We start from the raw sequence: 12,212 nt of genomic DNA on the forward strand, positions 1-12,212 counted from the left end.
TTCCGACGGATGGATTGTTGATGCGGGAGTTTGAGTCCGAAGACCTACGGTAATTAGAGAGAGAGAGAGAGAGGGAGGTATTTGATCCCATCAGCACTAAAAAGACATCTTGATCTGAAGTGATACGATACTTGAACACCCCAGAACAAAAACACGCCCTAGAGAGAGCCTCACAGCCCTGCAAGGACATGATTGAGCACAACGTTTCTTTTGGGCCTATAATTGTGATGTGATAAGCCCTATATGGATCTGATATCCTATCTTGACGCTCTTAGCGTTGGAGTTTGACAAGATGAGAGTTCGCAAAGGTGCGGGTCAAGGACTTTTTTCGACTAAGCCACTGTAGGGCTGACCCGTTTATCAACCAATAGCAAAAGACAAGACATTCAATAAAACGATAAAACTTACTATACGCGACACGCATACGCCCGGTTACAGTTTCGCCTTGATGATACTGTATCTGAGTGGGCTTGTACCCGTAAGCCAGTCAGCACGCTTTTTTTTATACCTTGCATGGAATGCCCTGCTCCGGACAGTTCTTAAAAAAGATTGGACTACTTTATTGATGTGGGCTTTTGCTTTTGTATCACGATCAACTGTGGGACAACATGAAAATAGCCTCTTTCTCTGTTCTTGGCAAAAACTGCTTACTTTCGAGTTGTGAAGTATCGGCGATTGCCTTTTGGAGTATAACATGGTCTCACTAGACATTTTCAGTCTTTGATTCGCCCTGTCAGCGTTGGGTTGTTTGTTTGTATCATATGCATATAGCCTTGTCAACACCAACACCAACACCATGATCAACGGTACAGCTTCAAGTGGTCATAGCTCCTCCATCTCGGTAGATATCTTTATGACGTTTTGGTCAAGAGGGGAAGCTCGCATCTTGATACCCTTTTCGAATGTGACAGCTATGTACTATGGTCATGAGATTGACAGCTAACTAGACACACACTGCTTCTCCTCTAGTCTACGGAGCCTACTACTTCCCGCAGCTTGCTTTATCGACAGCTGCATGGCTGCATGCTCTTATTGGTTCAAGGAGAGTAATCGTTTCTACGCGTTGGTTTCCGCTTGAGGAACGGGACGATGCAATGGCACTCAAGACGTTGTATCCATCAGTCGCTCCGTTTGTCCTGGAAAGTTGTAGCTCGTCCTTTCTTTGTCAGCCCTACTACCAGTCCAAGCTTCCCTTGTTTCAACAGGAGTTAAGTTATTCCAGCAAAGCCCTAGAACGAGGCAGTGTTTCACTCACAACGAAGGAGGGGCGTCCGCTTTTGTTCACTATTGCACACACCCCTGAAAAAGGTACTTGTTAATCTGACGGCATGCAAGTACCGTCGTTGATACTGGGCTAAACGTCTACAAAGGGAAAGGTCACCGCGCGCGGTTGAATCCTACCCCAACCCACGAGCACCAACTTGTGGTGTTTGGACCCTTGAAGAAGCTGTAGAGAAGGAGATTCCGTAGCCGGCATTGCCGTCTTACTCTGCGATATCCCGTAGTATGAAACTCGATTTCATCAGATCTTCAAACATGTCTTGTCAATAAAGCCGACGTCAAACGGGCTGCATGTTATGTCACTCGTCCGTATATTTCGCCCAAAGTGTTGCTGTGGTCTGCCCCCCTCACTCACAGCTATCATCAAGACAGCCACATTCAATAAATACTCTGTATACACCGCCCAACGTGAGAAGCAACGCATGAATCGTCATATGTCGTCACTCATGCCAGCCCTATGATCATGATGTGTTGTGAATGCACTTTGCTAAGCCCGAGATGGGACTGCGTTCTTGGATTCAAGGTGATGTTGAACAACATGACGCTATTAGAGATTCATGCCACGACATTTTCAAGCTGGGATTCAGGTACCTAGCGGCGTAGCTGGTGATCATTGATGCATGCCACTCACTTTCTCAATCCTCTTTTCGTCTGCAGTCATCACCTAGACGGAAGTACTTCAAATCTTGATCTTACTCGGCTTGGAACTAACTATAAGCTTTTGGTACAGTTATGTAAGATCTTTTTTTCTTTTTCTCAACGCGGTCAAAAGAGCGAGCTTCGGGTCCGAGTCGCGAGTCTTCACCGCCTTACATGGACTAAGAAAACAGAGAAAATAGCCCAAGGAAGGAAGGAAAGACTGGCGCCGTGATCCTGCGGAGATCTGACAAGGGTGTAGATAATCAAATCATCATCGTCGATGCCTCGAGCCATTGGCGAGCTGTCACGATACCCTCCCCATGTAACTCATCAATATCTGAGCAATGAGAGACAAGACAACAATAATCACATCATAGCTGCACCTACAGTGTCTAAATCTCTGACTGGTAATTGTCGCGGCTCTTGAAGATGCCGCACCATAAGAGTAAGCACTAATGATCACAACAAACCCCGGGCCCCGCACAGGTAGGAGGGTCACATCCCATTGATGATTATCCTGTTAGATGTTGACGAATGCGAGATTTGGAAGAACCCCATGTCGCTGTTCGATGGGTATGCTGGCAAAACGTTTTCCGAACAGACCAATGCTAAGCATGAGAAAATATGCAGATGTTTCAGAAATTGGGCATAATCTACGCGGTGGGATAAAAGAAAAGAAGATCTACACGGACACCATGATGGGATGGCAGTTGTTGCATTACCCCGGAGTTGGGACCTTTCTTGGTAACTTTGTCTCTTGTCGGGATTGGATACAAGTTTGCGGCCAGTAGTAGATGTGATATGTAATCGACAGCTCTTTATACGCTTGGTAGGATGTGGCTTGCGTAGAGATACTGTGAGTACACTGATGTTGTCGCCTGTGGCAGAAGAGTAGAGTTGAATGTAAGCATTGTGTGTAGTGAAGATCTTGACCAAGGAGTGATGAAGGGTTACCACTGAGTTGAGTGTAGTTGCAATGGAATGAAGCATAATTGCCACTGAAGTGCTACAACGTTACTAATGTAGGGACTTTCCTGTCAGCGCAGTTTTATGTAAACGTTGCTCATGCTGAGTATCTCCGAGACATAAATGCTGTTTAATTGAGACCACAAGATGAGGGTGAAGACCTTCTGGATGATGAAACGTAAAATACCAATCATGCAGTCTACAAGTTCTTTGCATAGTTAGTAGCAACGTTAAATTGTCATGTCAATTGAAGAGTTATGTTCAATCTCGTTTGTAATCGCTTTGGATATGGTGTTGTTGGATCTTGGCTGCCACAGCATAAGAGATAAAATCAGTAGGCAATTTTATGCTACTTAGACTATACTTCTTAGGCTATTTCTTTTTGTACCCTAAGACTTCGGAGGCCAACTTTTCTGCTACACACTAGACCTTTGTTTCGTCCGTCTTGAACGGTACCATCCCCTTTGTTGCGTCGTAAGACCGTTATTCGATTGGCTCATTAGATGAGTCAATGTCGTCCGATTTGCCCTGTCGTGCTTCGAGTTTGTTCATTCGTTCTTTGTATGCCTTCAATTCGTGCTGAATCTGCTCCATGTCACGTCGAAGTACTTCGTTTTCGGCATTTGGACGTCTGAGTGGCTCTGCCACAGAGAGTGAGAGCTGCATCACTGCGGTAGTGAGTCTGTCGATCACAGCAGTGTAGTGTCCCGCCGGCTTCTTCATGTCGCGACGTTGTTTTGCCATCTCGTAGTCCCCTGGCGTTGGTGTTTGTAGATGACATAACGTTGTCTATTTTGTCTTCCAATTCCTGTTGCGTTTCCAACAATGTGTTATCGCATCTCCCCAATGATTCTTGGAGCGGCTCTACAATTTCTTCCTTCGCTGTAGTCACGACACTCTGAATGTGCTCCGCAATCTCTGGGATCCCCTTTGTTGCCGTACTGCCTTGCTTGTCGTGTTGTATCGAACTGGCACGTGTTGCATTAGGCTGTGTGAGGTTCAAGAAACTCAACGCGATCTTGGGTTTCTTGTTTTCCCCCTCTAGATTCCCCAGGGTGTCCATCTGCCGCACTGAACCCGCTATGGGAGGTGTGGTCTTGACGAAGATTGCGACGATGGTCTCTTGGTTGGTGTTTTGGAATTGTTGGACTCCAAGTCGATGGCTGGCGGCAAACCCAACTTTGCCCGAACATCTTTATCAAGCCTTCCTTGCAGTTTGGTTTCTGTCAGAAAGACTTTGGACGATTCGTTGTCATTGGAATTCCACTGGTCAACGTCGGCATCAGGGAAGCGGTTCTGCCAAACTGCCATAGACGGCGATTGCAAGACTTTGTCTACTCCGTATGCAATCTTTGCATACGTCAAACCTGTCCAAGACAGGTTTCACTTGGAAAACTTGCAGTCGTTGACCGTAGATGTTCCCGTCCTAGTGAGTAACAGAGAAATTAGCCTCCTAAGTCTTAAGGCATAAGAATAAATAGCCTAAGAAGTATAGTCTAAGGAGCATAAACTTACCTACTGATATCGTCTCTTATGCTTCTGGGGGTCAATCTTTCTGATACCCTGAGGCTGCCGTATAGACGACGTCGCCTGCATGCCCGAGCCAGATCTTGGCCTCACCGTAGTCTAGCTTGTGGCCCCAATCCAACCACTTCTCAGTCATCTGGACGTAGTTGGACCAAAATTCTTCAGCAGGAGATCGTCATTGTTCAATCCCGTGAAGTTCAAACTGTTGGTAACCCCGTTTGATGTCGTTAGGTGCGTCCTTGAAACACGGCGGCCACTTTGGGAAAATGTGCGCGGCTATATTGCTGAGTTCATTGTCATCGTCGGCGTACTCTGGGATGGGCCCTTCGAGTGACACCAAATTTCTCTTGGCTTGTGCGATGGCAGGTCGGTTTCGTAGAGTTTGACGGCACCAGTTAATCCATTCCTTGGTACCCCGTCCCTTGGTAGGACATTGATCTGGGAATCAAATTCGGCTGACAATTTGGCGCTGCCATATTTGGCTTCGGCCTTCTTGAGCTGACTGTTTGTTAAGGTATTCCTTATGTCAATTTGCTTTGGCAGAGTATTTTTTTGCTTGGTTGTGTGCTTTCAGCTTAGCTTGTCCATTACAGCGCAGTTGTATGTGAGCGTTGCTCATGCTGAGTATCTCCAAGAGCTGAGTATAGAAATGCTGTTAAGTTGAAACTACAATGATCGAGATTGAAGAGCTCCTGGATGTGATGTAGCTTTAAATACGAAGTATGCAGTCTTTGATGTTAAACAACAGTAGCATGAAAGCCGTAATTACTACTGGAGCTGAGGTGGAGCGCTTCTATTGAAGTTAATGCCAACTCCAGATTCTTTTTGTGACCTTGCGTTTCTGCCTGGCGTTAGAAAAAGACCCGTGCGTTATTTTCAGGTCGTGATTGTCAAATTGACGTTGTAATAGAGCTACCAGAGGGATCAATCCCATGATATAAACCTGGCGCCTGGTTAAACCTCCTTTTAATTCAAGACTTTATAAGTTACTATAAGAAAACTTCTATACTTACTACAATTAATTGAACCTCTTAATATTTTACTTTTAATTACCTAGTTAGCTATTCTTTACTTGGATTACTAAAAAGGGGGAAGCCACTGTCTAATAGAACATCATGGACTCAGCCCAGCCTTGAATAGATGGCTACGTCGGTCAATACTCTGCGACAGCAGTATTGTGCATCATATTAAGAAGCAGCGCAGACGTCAGGCAGAAATAAAATGGAAAAAAAAATAGAATCAGAGAGCAACCAGAACTCATCCTCAACATCAACACAGTTCCCACCCCTACAATCAAACCACTCCCTTACATCTCACTGCTAGCACAACACTTCAACATCCCGTCTTTACAAGACATTTCCCACACACGTTCGGTCGCATCGAAAGCCAAGCATCAGACGTCAAAATGAGCGACACCCCTGTCCCGGGCGCACCGCCCGGTGAGGCGAATCAACCTCTGGCGCATCATGAGGCTCTGACAGCCACCCCTACACAGACGATGGCAAACCTGGGGCTTCTGATGTCAGGCATAATGATCGAGTCGAGTGATGCAGTGTCGTCTTTCCCATCATCGACTGGGAGTATCTGATGGCACAGATGGGAAATAACCTGGCTTTGACGATCTCTCCCGATCCAGCTTCGCAGCTTCGGCTTGTCGCTTCTTCAACAGTCTCTGTTGGTAAAAGGCGCTAGGTGGTGTTAGTATCTTGACACATGAGAGGTATAATAGACTTACGCCTTCAACTCGAATACACGAGGCTCTTCTTCAGGCGCAGGACTGCTCTCTTCTTTGTTCTGACCAATGGTTAGTTAATAATCGTTTGCTGTGTGTCAAACTCACCTTGTCCTCATCCTTCTTCTCATCTTTGTCCTTTTCTTTATCCTTATCTTTGTCGTCTTTGTCCTTATCCTTGTCATCCTTCTTTGACTCTTTCTCCTTTTTCTTCTTTTGCTTCTCCTCGTACTCCTTCATGACACGTTCCTTTTCCTCCGCCAATTCCTTCTCGCGCTTCTTCTTGGCAGCTTCTTCATCGATCTTTGGTGTCGCAAAATACCGATCCTTCAAGTGAACGGGACAAACAAAGAAGAAATCCTACCAATGCGAATTCATGAGCTTTCAAGTTAAAATGTTTTAGCTGCCTTGCTTGGCCCTGAGATGTCTCATCAGGCATACCTTCTTGTCTGGAGTGATTAAGACGGATGTGCTTGACTTGTAGCAAACGTCACACGCTTTGGCTGCTGAATCAGCGACCTTGCGGTGCGTGTAGAGATTTGGGAATGTGGTCGACATGATGAATGTCTTGATACCAAAGAGAAAATGACAGTGACGGTGACAAGAGTGAGTCAGTGTCACCTCAGATGTTGTGGTCGTGAATTGGGCAGCTTCAAAGTCGCGGGGATTGAAGCGCGGGTCGCCTGACGTCAGAAAGCTGATAGGGTGAACAATCCCCTGAAAGTCAAAGACAGCGCCTGTAAAACCACTAAAAACTGCATGTCCTAGCGCCTGACTAATAAGCGCTCTTCATCATGAATCGCTATCTTATCGCAATCCAAGGAAATATGATGACCTATGCATCTTTGATCGCCACGACCAACAGTAAACAATTCTTTCACCAAACACTATCTTTTTTCCACTCAAAATAAAAGTCTCAATACCTTGACACTTATACGAGACCAAATATGGGCAAAACTCTCGACACAGAAAAGCTGGGCTCAGTATTTGGCACCCGGCCTGATATTCTGTCTGGCATCCAGAAAGCAGCAGGTAAACAACAGCCCCTGACGACATGTTTACTATACTCTAACACGATATTCAAGACTCTCCTACAAGAATCGCCTTGTTCAACGGAATTGCGGCCCATGTATATGATCAATTATTAAGTGGAAGCACTGAACCCGCCCACAAGAAGAGAAGAGTCGACCTCCAACAAACCAACGGAGCCGCGAATGGCACAAAACCTCCTGCCAAGGTAGCGACTAATGCCGCCGACGAGACTGTCTTGCTCGAAATCAAAGAAATCTCTGTTTCTGTACCTCAGAGGAAGAAGTTTGAGTTGTGTTTTACCGACGGTCACATTTACGCTCGTGCGCCAAACACTACAGCTCCTATTCCAGCCATTACATACGCGTGGTCAGATATTGGTACGCGTTGCTGTCGTGCTGTTCAAGTTTACGTGCTAATTCATTGCTAGAATACGCCTTTTATCTCCCCGTACCCGAAAAGAACCAGGTCCAGCATAACTACATCCTTTTCCCACGAGGAACATGCCTTCCCTCCAAGACGAACCCCCCGACCGAGGAGCCGCTTGTCTTTACAGTACCCGCGACGGCGCCTAAGCAAGGCACGATAGGTGGACCTGATGCTGGAAGTGCGGCAGCCGTATCGGACAGCTACAAGTCTCTGTTCCACTGGGCTTTGAACCGTCATCTCAAGCCCATTGGCATTGATATCGTTGCGTCAAACCCCAACAAGTTCCAGAGCATGGTGCGACAGCCTCACAGACCGAGCGAAAAGGCCGTTCATGTCAAGGCATTCAGGGGCTCCAAAGATGGATACCTCTTCTTCCTCGAGACTGGCATTCTCTGGGGTTTCAAGAAGCCGCTCATGTTTATACCTCTAAACCGAATCGCTGCGACAAGCTTTACAAATATTCTCCAGCGAACATTCAACATTGCGATTGAGGTGTTTGCAGGTGAGGGCGATGCGACAGAGGAGGTTGAGTTTTCTATGATTGACCAAGAAGACTATGGCGGCATTGACGATTACATCAAGAACAAGCGTCTACAGGATCGAAGTATGGCAGAGCAGCGAAAGGCAAAGCTTGAGCTTGCTGAAAACAGAGGACCAAAGAAGGGCGCTGAAGAAGGTGAGGAGACAGCAGCAGAAGCTGGTGGTGACCTCTCGGAGCTTGCAAAGGCGCAACAAGATGCCGAGCAAGCGCTGCAAGATGAAGAGGACGAGGATGAGGAAGATTACGATCCTGGTAGTGATGCCGACTCTGACGGTTCAGGAGAGTCTGATGATGACGATAGTGATGATGATGACGAGGATGACGAAGATGATGACGATGAGGAGGGAGAAGAAAATGCAGAGGAAGAGGTCGAAGAAGGTGATGAGCAAGCTGAGGAGGAAGAAGAGGAGGAGGAGGAGGAAGTCAAGGAAGAAGTGAAGAAAGAGCCTACACCACCACCAAAGCCTGTTCAGCAACCTGTTGTGAAATCAGGCTGGGCAGCATTGAGGAGTGTTCCTCGCGCTCCTGCTCCAGAGAGCATGGATCTGGATGAGGAGAAGTTTGACGTTGTTTAAATCAATTGATATGTAACGATAGAGCCAGTTAGTTGGTGTATGGGATGGAGATGCGATGTATAATATAGAGCGAGTGACATCACAAATCAAACACAAGTCAAGACTCGAATGTTGACTGTGTAGTCTGATGCGTAGAGATCAAGATTCAATTAACAGCAAAAGTAAATAATCCATGTGGTATCTTGTCGCAACCAACTCAAAGCAAAACATTCTCGTGGTCCTTCAGTATCAGTATCTATTACTTCTGAAAGCAGCGCACTTCAGTTCTACCACTTCGGTGGTAATCAGCAAGCGGCATGTTACACTTATTCTCGTTAGCACACCATGTTTAAGTCTCGATACGAGTGGACTTACGTTTCCGCACTGATGATGAACATCCTTTAGCGAAGAGATACAATAGGGAATACAACCCAAACAAGTAAAAAAGCATACACCCGCAGCGACAGCACTACACTCAAATCAGTATACGACCGTTTCGTGGGTAGTGTCTTACTTACTGCATCATTCCTCCAGACTCGGCCTTTGTAACAGTCATGGCTCTCACGCCACAGCTAGGACAGACTACTGGTGCACTCTGACTCTGTAGGTTCTGGATGGGCATGCTCTGGTAATTCTGCTGCTGCGCTGGTGGAAAGCCTCCATCTTGACCTTGTGGCTGGTGTGTCGCTGGTGGACTGGTAGGTTGGTTTGTAAGTGGTGGTTGAGCGAGAGGAGAACTATAGTCGCGATTATCGTACTGCGGCGGTTGTTGCTGCTGCTGTTGCTGTTCAGGTTGGTGTTGAGTATGCTCAGGTTGGTTGTAGTTATTCTGAGTAACAGCTATAATCTCGTTAGTTGAATACTTCCACTCGTCAAGTACATCAATAACATACTAGGTTTCTCCATTGTGAATAGTAGTAATATTTTGGGTTGGCACTAAAAAAGAAGTCTGACACGATCTATCTATATCAGGAACCTTCTTGCGCTTGAGTTTTTATACATAAACCCATCATAACAAGCAAGTGGCAATGATGTTCTCGGAACTTGCCTATTTCTCTCTTCTACTCCATCACACAGCCTTAAAAGGTCATGCTTGGCAAGCTGGGATCTTGAGGTCATACCTAAGCGGTACAAGTCGCCGCTTACAGATGCTGCATTGATTCATCACTGTGCTGGCTGTGAATGGGGTGCGTTGTATCGCTGGGAGGATACGTGGTGATGTCACAAAGGATTCTCTTGGTCTGTCGATCTCATTTCACAGTGACACGTTTTACTAAATGTCATGTAATGACAAGGAATGATATTGGGCCTGAATGGATGTTGTTGGCAGACGTCACAAGCTTGGCAGACTGAGTGTGGCAGGTTTGTGGCTGTGCTTGGGGATCTGTGGCGAGCAGAGTAACATTAGATATCACGCGGAGGGAGTGATTTACAACAAGGCAGAATATGTTTTGAGAATGGATTGTTTTTCTCTGTTGTATTTTGAGGTTGCTTGGTGGTGAAAGCCGGGAGACAGTTTAACTCATGGCAGCTTAAGCCAAGTTTACATTTGACACAAGACAACGTTATGCAACTTTGATCCTGCGAATAAATTGATCATTCGGCTTCCGAAGTCTAATAGCGACTCTTGATCCTCTAAATAACAGCACAACGTTGAAAGTAACACAGCCATCAGATATCACCTAACATGATACGCTCCAACAGGAATATTCCGTGGCGCAGCCCTCTGACCCTGACCATTGCTACATGGTCCCCAAACCGCAGACCAAATCTCAACAATCACCATTCTCGATTTCCGGTATGGTGTAGTGGCTAACATTTCGCGCTCTCATAACCTGAGAGATCAGTACCGCGGAGCCCAGGGTTCGATTCCCTGTACCGGAGTTACCTTTTTGCGTCTTTCCTCGATTCCTTTTTGCTGCTCGTTACTCACATCATGAGTGTGCCTGGTTAAGACTACAACCACAATCGTAGCCGTAGAGATCATACTCGCCTTGACATGACCAGCCAGTTGGGGATTTTATATCTGGGAGTGATGATTGACAGAGGCACTTATTCCCGCGCAATCTTATCACCCACTATCTTATCTCATCATAACACGTGATCAACTCCAAACTTTCCACTCCCGCATCACGACCCTCAAGTCATCGCCCAATTACCCGTCAATCCAATACAGCTCGTCTCAACCCCCCTCGACAATCGCGAAAATGGTTGGCAATCACAAAGCAATTCGTCTTCCCCCTTTGAAGACTCTACGAGTCCACAATCCAAAGCGTCAAGTAGAGAATCCGTGTATTGCTATCATGTCTAGTGTTCTCGGTACGTCCCCTCTCCCCGTTTCCCTCCAAATACCAAGAAAACGAAAGCGCGAGAAGGGGAAAAGGAAGAAGATGATGATAAGGGAAGGGAAAATAGTGGCTAACGATTAAACAGCATGCTGGGCCTCAGCAGGTTACAACGCAACAGGCTGCGCAGCAGTGGAAACCCAACTCCGAAAATGCATGGATGGACCCGCTGCTCCTCCTGCGCCTACGAATACCATTAATTACCATTTGTCGCGTATGCAAAAGTACATGACTGGACCTAGGAAGCAGAAGTAGAGGTCGGGACTCTGAACGCAAAAGAAAGAACGACAAGGGTGGAGTGGGAATGCTGGGCGGAAGAAAAAGAGCGCTGCTTTAACGAACGAACGAACGAACGAGCGAACGAATTGGATGGAAAGGGAAGGGGGAGAATTGCTGTATAACAATACCCGTACGGGGATGGAAAAACGAAGAGAAGAGGACAGAAGGGGAAAGGAGAGGAGATGTATAAATATCTCTGTACAATCACAATACGAATGACTACAACTCAAGACAACGTCACGGCGCATGAAGTGAATGACATTTCCAAAGGAGTCAATTCTACACCCACGGCATGCAAATCTACATCACAGAACAGAAACATTGTTCATTCAAAGTGTTTGCATTTCAACTACCTCACTCACTCTGCAAATCACCCTCTCTCTTACTCTAACCCACAACCACAACTCTAACTACTACTGCCCATCATGAAGCGCACGCACGCCCAATGCCCATAATTCCCCTACGCCTTCTTCTTTCCTTTCTATGCACACACAACGAAGGGGACAAAAGGAACGACAACCCGGGAGGGAAAAGAAGAAAGAACAGAAACGAAACAGAAAAAAAGAAAAATGACGGATAATGAACAGAAAACGCCCCCATATCTTAATAGTAGCGCCGAAACCCATGAAAAAAAAAATGAAACTGATGTGATGTAATGTGATCTTAGGAACCGAACAATAATGACTCCATGGGGTGAGACGGCCATCTAACATGACATGCTATTAAGACGCATGACAATGCCTCATTGATGAGGGCGCATGCGAATTGACCATTGTATGTCAGACAACCACCCCAGATCAAAAAGTAACCCAAGAAAAATGCGTCCATAGGACGAAAGAGTGGCTCGAGTTGGCAATTCTCGTTAGATAATGACAAAAAAAGGAGATGTG

General features: G+C 46.2%; 4 protein-coding genes and 1 non-coding gene across 5 annotated transcripts; 3 read left to right on the forward strand and 2 right to left on the reverse strand.

Annotated features, from left to right (window-relative positions):
- Window positions 1–5,980: 5,980 nt before the first annotated feature.
- Window positions 5,981–6,703, reverse strand: EDB82DRAFT_519081 (VPS4-associated protein 1; the record flags this gene model as incomplete). The annotated part of the gene is made up of 4 exons (XM_025732267.1): window positions 5,981–6,101; window positions 6,149–6,207; window positions 6,254–6,505; window positions 6,587–6,703. 4 exons carry the CDS (start codon window positions 6,701–6,703, stop codon window positions 5,981–5,983), a joined length of 549 nt encoding a protein of 182 aa, XP_025591208.1.
- Window positions 6,704–6,974: 271 nt separating this feature from the next.
- EDB82DRAFT_439257 (uncharacterized protein) lies at window positions 6,975–8,829 on the forward strand. The gene is made up of 3 exons (XM_025732263.2): window positions 6,975–7,177; window positions 7,231–7,554; window positions 7,605–8,829. Exons 1-3 carry the CDS (start codon window positions 7,093–7,095, stop codon window positions 8,717–8,719), a joined length of 1,524 nt encoding a protein of 507 aa, XP_025591207.1. The 5' UTR covers window positions 6,975–7,092; the 3' UTR covers window positions 8,720–8,829.
- Window positions 8,830–10,019, reverse strand: EDB82DRAFT_482446 (LITAF-like zinc ribbon domain-containing protein). The gene is made up of 4 exons (XM_025732262.2): window positions 9,592–10,019; window positions 9,217–9,538; window positions 9,074–9,167; window positions 8,830–9,023 (listed from the first exon to the last, which is right to left on the reverse strand). The coding sequence occupies exons 1-4, from the start codon at window positions 9,602–9,604 to the stop codon at window positions 8,958–8,960; spliced, it is 495 nt and encodes a 164-aa protein (XP_025591206.1). The 5' UTR covers window positions 9,605–10,019; the 3' UTR covers window positions 8,830–8,957.
- A 473-nt stretch (window positions 10,020–10,492) lies between these two features.
- EDB82DRAFT_t2 lies at window positions 10,493–10,582 on the forward strand. Its single transcript has one exon. It is a non-coding gene; the product is annotated as a tRNA-Glu (tRNA).
- Window positions 10,583–10,665: 83 nt separating this feature from the next.
- On the forward strand, window positions 10,666–11,653 carry EDB82DRAFT_3703 (mitochondrial 37S ribosomal protein mS37). The gene is made up of 2 exons (XM_025732261.2): window positions 10,666–11,017; window positions 11,132–11,653. Exons 1-2 carry the CDS (start codon window positions 10,906–10,908, stop codon window positions 11,296–11,298), a joined length of 279 nt encoding a protein of 92 aa, XP_025591205.1. The 5' UTR covers window positions 10,666–10,905; the 3' UTR covers window positions 11,299–11,653.
- Window positions 11,654–12,212: the final 559 nt, after the last annotated feature.

The sequence above is a fragment of the Fusarium venenatum genome, assembly GCF_020744135.1.
Source record: "Fusarium venenatum strain MPI-CAGE-CH-0201 chromosome Unknown EDB82scaffold_1, whole genome shotgun sequence".
NCBI classification, from domain to species: Eukaryota; Fungi; Ascomycota; class Sordariomycetes; order Hypocreales; family Nectriaceae; genus Fusarium; species Fusarium venenatum.